Source organism: Squalius cephalus (assembly GCF_949319135.1).
Source record: "Squalius cephalus genome assembly, chromosome: 18".
In the NCBI taxonomy this organism is placed as follows: domain Eukaryota; kingdom Metazoa; phylum Chordata; class Actinopteri; order Cypriniformes; family Leuciscidae; genus Squalius; species Squalius cephalus.
In genome coordinates, this window is record NC_137139.1 from 32,865,724 (window position 1) to 32,877,766 (window position 12,043).

The window sequence follows — 12,043 nt, forward strand, 5'->3', positions numbered from 1 at the left end:
GGGTGAACTAACCCTTTAAGGGCACTCCAGCTGGCGGATGTGACAGTCATAACGCGTAATTAAGAGATGGCAAGCCATGACGTTCTACCGGGAGCTGTTCATGTCCTCTGACTCGGAGTTATGCGTTTCTATGTCAACAGTATCAATGCTGAAATTAATCTTTGGCAGTCAGGTAGTACAAAAAAGAGCTCTGTTAGTTGTTTGTTCATTAATATTGTAATGTTATCTGTTTTAAGACATTGTGTAATTTAACGCACTGTCTGTTCTGATGCCTTGGAGACACTCTGAAGGGATAGTGCGATCTCATGCTTTCAAAGCTATCTTGTTATTGCTAGCCTCTCTGAAATGGCCAACCCTACCTTTAAAGGGGTCATATAAGAATCATATTAGCTTGTACAAAAAGGACATTATATGACCCCTTTAAATTGCCCAAAAAAAAAAAAATGACTTTTAAGAATAAAAATATTAGACTCTAAGTAGGGCTGGGGGAATTAACGCGTTAATCTTTGAGATTAATTTGAGATGTTTAACGGTTAAAAAAAATAACGCAATTAACGCATCACTTTTTTTTTTTTTTTTTTTTTTTTTTTTTTTGCCTTGTTTTAATGATTTCCTGTTGCGGCTGCTATTGAAAAGGTTGAAAATATGCTGTCCCGCCCCTTCGTGTTCGGCGATCAGGTTTCATTCTCGCGCAGCTTTCATGAGCGGGTCTTTTCTGCTCCGTGTGTGCGTCGCGTTCTCCGTTCCATGTGTGTGTATCGGCGCGCTGCTGCGCTCTTCCGCTCCGTGTTTGCACTGCGCGTTCTGCTCTGTCCTTAACGGCCCAAACGCTCCAATCATGTACCGATCACGCACAGGAAAAGCAAAGTCCGGTCAAATAAAATAATAATAATATATTGATATATTGATGTTCAATATTATTTTAATATAGGGCTATTTTCTGTTCCTTTTTTTTCCCTGTGTTGTTTAATTTAATTATAAATTATAAATATAAGTATTGATGCTTACAAGCTTGGGGGAAATGCAATTAATTGCAATTAATTACACCAAATTGTGCAATTAATTAGTTAATTTTTTAATCGATTCCCAGCCCTAACTCTAAGACATTTACTAAAAGCCACAGAATTCATTTGGTCTTTTAATACGAATCTTTTCAGAGGATGAAGTTATCTGTTTCGCTGTATGTAGACTGACGTTCGTCAGATGATCCAGGACAGAATAAAGAAGATTCAAGACATCCAGCACTCAGTAGAGCTGAGAAAGGTGAGTGTTTTTTAACTTTGACACTGGGTAATTTGTAATTTCATAAGGTTCTCAATTAAATGGATAAAACATTAATAGATAAACCTTCTAATCGTTCTCATTTATTAGAAAAACATAGAGAAAGATGAATCCTCCAATGTTGAAATCTTCACTGATCTGATCAGCTCCATTGAGAGATCTCGGTCTGAGCAGCTGAAGATGATGGAGGAACAGCAGAAAGCAGCAGCGAAACGGGCTGAAGATCTCATTAAAGACCAGCAGCAGGAAATCACTGAGCTGAAGCAGCTCTCACACACTGAAGATCATCTCCATATCATACAGGTCTGTCAACATCTCTCACTCATTATGTACAATAATATAGGACAAACTATCTGTTTACATACCTGCTAAGCTGCTTGACCATTTTATTTGTACCAGTCTTTTAGAAATTGTACAAAAGAAACTGAAACAGTAATTGTAGTAGACTGAGAACAGTTCTGGCCGTTCCAGTTGTTACTGCTAGGGGGTGTATATGCTTGTGTTGTTTGGGAATTACCTGTTACAGTAGAATGTTCAGTCCTGTTGGATAGTAAGGTCATGCTGGTGTAATCCTGTAAAATAAGCACAGTTATTAGTAAACCGACCCTCCTGCATTCCTCTCTCTTGTGTTTTTTTTTTATACCAAGTTACCACAGTAATAAAGTTCAATTTGAAAAATTAGTTAAAGGGGTCATATATGCACTTTTACAAGTTGATTGTACTGAAATGTGTGTTGGCAGTGCCTGTACACAACCATCATAAAATGATAAAAATTCATCCAGTGATTTTTTTTAAATCTTCTTTTATGTTTCCCCCCAACTCAAATCAAGCTGTTCGATTTTGTGAAGTCACAAAATCGACGCCCCTCCCACAATTGTTGATTGACAGTAGCGTTTCAACACAGCCCCGCCCTCCTTCGTGAGCGAGCTGTCAATCATAGCCCGCGCAGACCGGCGTGTCATTGTTGATACGTTGGAGCACTGTCTATGAGCAGAATGGCGTCTAAGCGATTGTGGTGTTCTGTTCTTGGGTGTTATAAGGAACACAGCAGTCATATTGATGTTCCTAAATCCGAACCGCTGAAGACGCAGTGGCTAAGTTTGTTTTCAAAGGGAATATTCCCCACGATCAACGTCAATGCTTTCATGTTTGCGCGAATCATTTCACCAGACTGCTTTACCAACGAGGTCAGTATAAAGCTGGTTTTGCTAAAAGCTGTTCCTGAAAAAAGGATTTGTACCAACTTCGTGTTCCTGCTGCACCTCCAGAATAACTGAAGTGAGTGTAACGTTTTATTGACCTTTATATTAATCTTTATATTAATCTTTGCAAATCGCTTGCACGCTTCACGATGAATGCAACTATTTTTACACTCAGGGTACATTACGGCATGTTTTCTATGTACGACGTTCTCAATATAATTCCTAATCCCACGTTTATAATGAACAACACGTTATGGTTATTGTGTTATTGTGTTACCAACGGTGTACACACAGAACAGAGGGGCGGGGTGAGCAAAGCTCATTATCATTTAAAGACACATGCACTTAAACGGCGTGCTGAAAACAGAGCTGATTTTGACCAGGTAAAATGAGTGTTTTCTTACAATACTAATGAGAATTTTTAATTAAAGTATATTACAAACTTTTAATTTAGACCCTAAAGAATCATATTAGCTTGTACAAAAATGGCATTATATGACCCCTTTAACCCTTTAACGGACAATGTGCACCACAGGAAACATATTCTTTAGTCTCTTGTAGGAGGCATAAGAAACAATTTTTCATCCAGTCCTGGTGTCAATATCATAGTTGAGTCTCTTTGGAGTATGTGGGTCACATGACTTGGTTAAAATTTTCTGTGCTCGTTTTGTCAGTTTGACCTAGAGCCAACATGTCCACCCATAGTGTTGGACATGTTGGCTTGTAGAAAGTATGGCTGGCTTGTAGAAAGCTTGTAGACATGTTGATCATGCTGTTAGAGCCCCTTTCACACAGCGCAATGATCCCGGCAAATTGCCAGAACGCCTTCTGTGTGAACGCAAACACGACCTGGGATTGATGCCGGCATCGATGCTGGGTTGGGGACCTAGTAACATTGCCATGTTCAGTCCCAGAACATGCGCTGTGTGAACAAAAGCCGTAATAATGCCGTGCCGTAGTGATGACGCTGAAGCCGGGATCGTTCGCCAGCTAGTGAAATGCACGTAATGCACGAAGGTAGCCTACGTAATGCGCTAGTTTATGATCGAATCAGAGAAAAAAATGCACAAGCGTGGTTTCTCGAGCAAACTTAAGACGCTGCTGAGACATTACAAGTCACATCGATGTCACGTGTCTTTACAGGATTTTTATGGGTTGTGTGTGAACGCACTCGCTGATTCCGGAAAATCACTGGCAGTGTGAATGAACCAAAATCAAACAAACCCGGGTCAAATCCAGGTCACTTTATTCGTGTATTTTCCGGAATCTCTGTGTGAAAGGGGCTACGGTAAACTGGTCCCCCTGTACTGGTCACTGCATTATTGTGGATTCCGGGGTAAAGGGTGGGTTGTGGGGGGGCCAGTAGAAATCTCGTTCCAGGGCTGGGGCCCTTAGAGACGATCCTTATATATCCCCCTGTACACAGCCCCCCTTCTCAATCTATTTATTTTGAGTTAAAAAATTGTGGAAATGGGTAATATTCAATTCACATGTAAAACTGATATTATTACATTGTTGACTACAGCTTTGTATTTGTAACTAGATATTTTCTTGCAGAGTTTGACACAGCTCATTTTATGGTAGAACAGGGGTGTCCAATCCTGCTCCTGGAGGGATTTAGCTCTGCAGAGTTTAGCTCCTACCCTGATCAAACACACCTGAAAAGTCTAACTAAAGTCTTCAGGGTTACTTAGAAAATTATATGTTGTATCATAAATCACATTGTATTAGGGGTGGAACAGATCGCAATTGATCCGTGATCCGTACGGACCAGGCCCCTCTTCCTTGCCCTTGAACGGACAGATAAATACAAAATTATGTCAAAACTCCCATCTTGGCAAGTATTTTTCTAGTTTTCGTTTGCCATAAGTGAACAGTTGAGAAAGAAACCGGATGTTTGTCAGTTTTTTCAATCCGTGCATTTGGTCTTGCAGACACCTAATATTCCTATGTTGTCTCTGTGTCACACATATACAGCTTTAGCAAAGATAAAACTATATTTAATTTCTACAGTGAACTAATACTGTTATTTTACATTTAGGCTTAATTATTAATTTCTGTACCTGAATACTACTGTTAGACTTTGTAAATTTGTTATTTAGTATTCCCAGTGCCGCTGCTAGCCATTTTGGTGCCCTAAGCATAACTCCTTTATGATGCCCCCCCACCCCGACCCCGAGAAAAAAAAAAACGTTCGTAGCTAGTATACTCGACGCGTCCGCACGAGCGCGAAGGTGCGCAAGGGCCCATTTCGCTTGGCGGTGTGCATGGCAGATTTTGTAACAGCGCACGTGGCTCCGCATCCGAAGATGAACGACTTCGAGCCAAATCTGGCCGAGCTCGAACTTCTCACCACACCGGCGCCCAGTTGCACATCTAAATTAGTTGCTTACATTAAAAAAATGAGCGTACAATAGCATGAAAAGTATTTTTAATGAACATAAAGGTCCATGTTTAATAAAATGTTCACGAAACTTAATGGAATGTTTAGTGAAATTAGAAAATATGTAAGAGATCGTTAATTTAGTTATATTGTATACACATTCTCATTCTCATATCCATATATTTTGTTTTATTGTCACGAGTATTAATCTCAGGGTTTACTGGGTTTTACACGATTCTTTTTGTAGTGTCGTATTGGTGGTGGTGTACTAAAATAAACATTGTCACGGCGTGTGTATAGCTTAGCTTTCTTCTTCTCACCACTGATTCCTGATGGTTTAGAGGACAATTACTCGAGTCGCCCCCTGTCGTTTCAAAGAATAGTACAACGTGGCGAGTGCATCAAGTATAAACCATAGACAGTATAGGTATAAACGCCTCGTCCGTTTGGGGAGGTGCGCGCGCAGTCTGCGGAGACTCGCGATGCGGAGCCAGGCGAAAGTATATGCGCCCGCGCGAACAACCGGCACGGACCATCCATTCGTTTTTTCATCTGGCTATTTTTGGTGCCCCCTCAGCACTTGGTGCCCTACGCATAGTGCGTGATGCGCGTGGTGGGAGCGGCGGCGCTGAGTATTCCTAAAAAAAAAGATCAGTTAGACTAGTAGTTTTTAATGTATTGAAGAACTTCAAGTGAGCTTTATGTAATAAATGAGAAGAAAAGTTAAAACCCCCAAATATATTAGAGAAGCACGGATATGAAATTTCGCAGCCGATACCAATAGCCGATTATTCAGAATGATATCTGCCGATAGTTTGTTAAAAATCTGTCCCCAGATACTGACTGGTTTACCATCAGTACAGTAAAACTGCACATTTTAGAGTGGCCTTTTATGTTGGCCAGCCTAAGGGACACCTGTGCAATAATCATGCTGTCTAATCAGCATCTTGATATGCCACACCTGTGAGGTGGATGGATTATCTCGGCAAAGGAGAAGTGCTCACTAACACAGATTTAGACAGATTTGTGAACAATATTTGAGAGGAATAGGCCTTTTTATCTACATAGAAAAAGTCTTAGATCTTTGAGTTTAGCAAAAACAAAAGAGTTGCATTTATAATTTTGTTCAGTGTTTGTGAAATATATATATATATATATATATGTGTGTGTGTGTGTGTGTGTGTGTATATATAATCACTTTTACTCACGACATGAGTAAATGTCACTCTATCACTTATTACTTTTCACTTTTACTCACGACATGCTAGCTGGCAACAAAGGATTCCATTCATTAAGCTAAGCTATCTGTGGTGCTGCCAAACTAAAACAATGCATGCACTGAGACAAAAATGCATTTGCCCACCTAAATGTAGGAAAGACGGTGAACAAGCCCTATTGCAAAAAACGGTGGAGTGTTCCTTTAAAATTGTATTTTCATAATACTACTACTATTAATAACATTAGTAAATAAGAAAGGGCCACAACCCAATGTAGTTTTAAATGACTGTTCAGTAGTTACTTCCAAGTTATTTTTCTTGAACCTTAATTATCAGATAATTAATAGTAGTTCTGCAGGAGGTATGACAGAATTCATTAGTTATTGATTAACTAACTGTTACTTAACACAATCATAAAATTATATTACATACTTATTAGTTAACACATCTTCCTTAGTAGTTAACAGTTACAGTAGTGAAGAAGTAGTTGATGAAGAATTACCTATTAGTTCTTCAGCAATTCCTTATTAGTTATGCAGTAAGTAAGAAACAGTATACTAAAGTGTTACCTAGAAAGGTACTGTGTAAAATATACTAACTTTAAATATAAATTAATAACATATTTAACAGTCTTCTCTCTCCTGCTGTAGAAGTGCTCATCCCTGGACAGTCGTCCACACACTCAGAACTGGACTGAGATCAGGATTGACTCTGATGTGAATGTGAATTCTCTGTATAGACCTCTGGCTGAACTGAAGAAAACTAATCAGAAATTATATGAAAAACTCAATCAAACTGGTATGTGAATATCAAATACAGTACAGTTTTAGTAAGAAAATATTAGTTAGTTATATAATATTAGTAGGTTATTTTAAGTAAGAATTTTTTTTTCATGGAATATTATTAGTTAAGTGGCGGCTGGTCAATAAAGGTCACTAGGGCGCTTCCCTCCCTGAGTCACACACACAAAACAATAAATATAAAATATAGCTGCAAGCAGCAATTATCGGGGCCAAGCACAAAGAAGACAATGAGACATGCCAACATGGCTGGGAGTGTCAGACCAACTGCAACAATGAGAAATTAAAGACATTTAAAGATGATTTTAGGCAAAATGGCTGAAAAATCATATACAGTAACTAAAGATATGATTTAATGGATTATCAAGAGACAAATCGAGTTTTGTAACGGTACACCAATGCATTCGTAAAGCGTTGCATTTAATATCATGATATTATATTGTAATTAATGGCAATGTCCTTGTTTTGTTCTATTATAGCGCCACCAAGGCACAGTTCCACCTCTTTTTTTATGTGTTCTCAGAGTGAGCCCATACATTTGTGTCTGAAATTTGGTGAAAATATCTCATTTTGTTTTGGAGTAATAGACATTTATATGTACGAGAGTATAAGAAATGACCCATGGGTGACTATGATTATATTTTTTTGCCAATTACTATAAAAATTTTGACATTTGGGCATCAGCGTACAGTCAACGACCTATGTTTCCAAACTTCCTATGGTGGTTTCGTCTCGACCAGTCTAAAGGCTTCGTAGATATTGGCAAATGTTTTTTAAGCGCAAATTTACAACTTTGCTCTAACCATAAGGCAAAACCTAGAATGTTTGGTATCGTTACACTCGGCAAGGATTCAGGATTATAGGAGATGACTCCCATGAAAATAAGTCAACTAAATCCAAAGTTATAGGCATGTAAATCATTTTTTTCACCACTAGGTGGCGCTGGTTCGAAACTTCTCAGACTCTTTCAAAGAGCATGACCCATACCAAGTTTTGTAAAGATACGTTCATGCGTTCATTAAATACAGTATTTTAGTACAAAATTCAAAATTTCCAAAATGGAAAAATTGGATATCAGTTGACTCGGCATTACGCCCTATGAGAAAATGAAACCCTTTTTTGACCTTTGATGCATGTAAACCTGTTGTAGGAGACTCCAAAACATTATTAGGAGACTTAAAAATAGCATAATACGGGCACTTTAAATCCTCAATGTTTTTAGACTTCCATTAAAGTATATTTACTGTAACCACATTCTGCATTTTATTTTACAAACTATGGGACGAGCATCATTTACATGCTATAGATGCTGCCAGTAGAGAGAAACTCACTGTTAACCTGAAATTATTGCTATAAATAATTTGTCATTACATGTGTCCACAGGGTTGAAGTTTGTGCAGAAGTTTGCAGGTACAGTGTGATTGACACCATTTTCTTCAATACACTGAAAATACTGTGTTAATCTGTATTATATACTGTACATCTGAAAATGTTTGTTCTGAAGTTGATTGATAATGTCTGATCTCTCTCAGTGGATTTGACTCTGGATCCTGATACAGCGAATCCATCTCTCATCCTGTCTGATGATGGAAAACAAGTCAGTCGTGGAGACGTTAAGCGGGACGTCCCAGAAAACCCAAAGAGATTTAATGTGGGTTTTCGTGTTCTGGCAAAGGAGGGATTCAGTTCAGGGAGATTTTACTATGAGGTGCAGGTGAAGGGAAAGACTCAGTGGGATTTAGGAGTCGCCAGAGAATCCATTAACAGGAAGGGGAGGATCGCACTGAGACCTGAAGATGGAGTCTGGATTCTGGTTCTGACTGATGAGAATCAATATTCAGTTCTTGATAATCCATCGGTTATGTTCCCTCTGAGAGTGAGACCTGAGAAGGTTGGTGTGTTTGTGGATTATGAGGAGGGTCTGGTCTCTTTTTATGACGTGAAGTCCAGATCTCATATCTACTCTTTCACTGGTCAGACTTTCACTGACAAACTCTATCCAGTGTTTAACCCAGGCCGTAATGATAAAGGTAAAAACTCAAGACCACTGATTATCACACCGTTAAAATGAAAAACAAAAAAACAAATCTGAAGAGATTGCAGTTTTTATATAAAAAAATAATTTGCATAAACCACAATCAAGAAGTTCTTACTTACAATATATAATAGGCAAAATGTGTACAAGTGCAAAAAAATAAAACTATATTCAGGCCCTTAAAATCAGTCACTGACGAAACGTCCACTTCTATGAAATATTATATTTGTGAGTTATTTTTTGTGATTATTTTATTTTATTTTTTTAAGCTACATTTAAATGGTCAGCTTATAAGGAGTCTATATTTTCGAATCAACTCAATTATTTGTTTGCTTTTGCTTTTCAAATCTATGAAATTGTAAGGGTGGTTTTCCTACAGGGGTTTAGGCTGCAGGACTGCCGAATGACTAAAGAAACATAATCAGCAAGATGGTAAAAAACGGTACATTTTTTGTCTATTACCATCCACTGCTACTTATACCAATGACAGAAATAAGCACAGTTACAATAGCTTAATATGTGGGAGAGCGTTGCTAGAGGGTAATGATATTGTATTGCAATAGGTAGCACTTCAAAGTCAATACCAAATCAAGTTTACACATTAGTTGTAATTGAAAAGGTTTAATGACAATATGGTTATGGTTACACTTAAAACAGTAACAAAATGTATGTATTAGATGATGATAACTTATACCATTAATCATACCCAGCATATATGTAAAATGTTACCTGAGGGATAGATAGATGGGGGGAGAGAGAGAGAGAGAGAGAGAGAGAGAGAGAGAGGCTTTAGAAAAGAGAAGAGAAAAAAAGCCAGAGCAACTGTTACAATCTTCTTTTATCCCTTCCTTGACCATGTGACTGTAACCCAAAAGTGAGACATTCAAACTGTCCAATCAGATAATTACAACTTCTCCCATCGTACTAAAGGTGTGACAATCAGAGGACACTGGTTGTTCATATATTTTGGCCTACAGGCCTTGATCACTATATGCACCTCTGTGCCTTTAGGAATTACAAACGGTCCTTGAGGAAGAAAGAGGGGGATTGAAACAGTAAAAGCAAATGTCTTTGTTCATTTTCAAATATCTTTGATTATTTTCAACCTTATAACATTTTACATAATACGATTTAATATTATATTGTGAAAATCTACATAATGAACTAAATTTACAAACATGGTACATGTTATTTTGTAAGGAAATCTCTGAAGCCATTTTCTCTCTCTCCTCTCCAGCTGTAAACATTGAATTACTTGTGAAATATTGTGATTTTTGGTTTATGTTGTAATAACTGCAGCATCTGAATAAAGACAAACGTTCAATTCTATTACTGATATTGAGTACAATCTATACAGCTTTCTAATTGTTATGCAAATACACATGAATATCTAGATGAATTTTACAGCAGACAGACAGGATATGAATAAAACATGGAGGATCAGTTGTGAATAAAAATACAGAATTATTATTCAATGCAGATGATCCTTATATCCAGTACATATTCTTCAAGATAAGCGAGAGCATTAGAAGACTTCACAATGACAGTGTTTTTGACTTTGGTTTGAGCACAATATCAGTGAATCCGTGCACCTGAGTGAGCAGACGGCAGTCCATCGATGCCAGGAGCTTCTGAGAGCCGGAGACGGTGGGAACAAACTTCTCCATCAGTGTAACCGTCGCAAGCTTCTCCACATCACTGACAGACACAAAGACAATATCAACTCTCTGGAATCTTTTTACACTTTTAATATCATATTTAATGAAGTACAATTTATGTTTTTAAGCATATCTAAAATGCATGAACACGTCACAGCTGAAATTAAACTGCAGTTAAACACTGAAAGTCTTACCCTTATTAGATCTTTCTTACACTATTCTCAATCCCTCTATATGGAACAAAACGTTCTTGACAGCAGGTTCTGGAATGTGATCTTGAGATTTGAGATCTAAGATAGTTATGCTATTATGGCACTTTACAGATGCAACCAAAATGCAAAATTGTGTCTATTTTGCATTCTTGATATCTACTAGTGTGTCACCCCTTCATTGTTGTGTACTTTTTGCTGCATCGTGGCTAATATGTAGATTGTACAAAAAAAAATTCTCTGTATTTTCATATTTTTGTCTATTGCTTATCAATTGAAGAGCAGCTTCCTTTATCTCGGGGTCACAGGAGGGTGCGGATGACAGTCTCATACCCCTCTCCTATCGCCTTCCGAGTCGGGTCCCTGCGCTCCACCTCGCTCCCCCACTGCTTTTGCAGCGATCGGCCTGAAGGATTCATACTTTCATGTCTTTATTCTCCATCAACACAGACGGTTCCTTTGCTTTGCGTTCGAGGGTCAGTCATTTCAATACAAAGTCCTCCCCTTCGGGCTGTCCCTGAAGCCTCTTGTCTTCACGGAGGTCATGTTCCTATGAGAGAACACAGCGTTTGCATCCTCAACTACCTTGACAACTGGCCCAGTTGCGAGAGCAGTTGTGTGAACACAGGGTGCTGTTCACCTCAGTCAGCTTTAGGGCTTTGGGTCAACTGGGAAAAGAGCAAACTCTCCCCCGTGCAGAGGATCTCTTTTCTCGGTATGGAGATGGACTCGGTCAACCTAACAGCACGACTCACAGAGCAACATGCTCAGTCGGTGTTGAATTGCTTGAATTCACTCAAGCACAGGACAGCGGCCCCACTGAAACATTTTCAAAACCTCTTGGGGTATATGGCATCCACAGCCGCAGTAACGCCGCTTGGTTTGCTTCATATGAGGCCGCTTAAGCACTGGATTCACGGCCGAGTCCCGAGATAGGCGTGGCAACGCAGCACTAACTGGGGGACAATCACCACGGCCTGTCACCAAACCTTCAGCCCTTTGTAGGGCCTTGCGTTTCTACGGGCAGGAGTCTGGACTTTTTTAACATGCTTTCATTCACTGTGAAACATGTTTAGCGTGTGTCGTTTCTATCAAGCTGCAATTGTGATAACTGATAACTTGATAAAAGTTTCTTACACTGTTTACACACTCAGCAGAGATGAATTATGAACTGTTCCATATTTATGATTATGGGCGGAGCTATAGCATCACTGCAAGTATGTAAAAGATTTCCGTGGAAGTGAAACTAAACAGATGA

At 38.7% G+C, this 12,043-nt stretch overlaps 1 protein-coding gene across 1 annotated transcript in view; it reads left to right on the top strand.

Moving 5' to 3' along the window:
* Positions 1 to 10,246, top strand: part of LOC307146169 (E3 ubiquitin-protein ligase TRIM21-like) — a 35,987-nt gene extending 25,741 nt beyond the window's left edge. The window contains exons 3-7 of the mRNA XM_079850043.1: positions 1,189 to 1,263; positions 1,372 to 1,584; positions 6,734 to 6,881; positions 8,267 to 8,293; positions 8,416 to 10,246. Coding sequence (XP_079706169.1) covers positions 1,189 to 1,263; positions 1,372 to 1,584; positions 6,734 to 6,881; positions 8,267 to 8,293; positions 8,416 to 8,954 — 1,002 coding nt within the window. The 3' untranslated portion in view covers positions 8,955 to 10,246. The remainder of the gene's footprint in view (positions 1 to 1,188; positions 1,264 to 1,371; positions 1,585 to 6,733; positions 6,882 to 8,266; positions 8,294 to 8,415) is intronic.
* Positions 10,247 to 12,043: the final 1,797 nt, after the last annotated feature.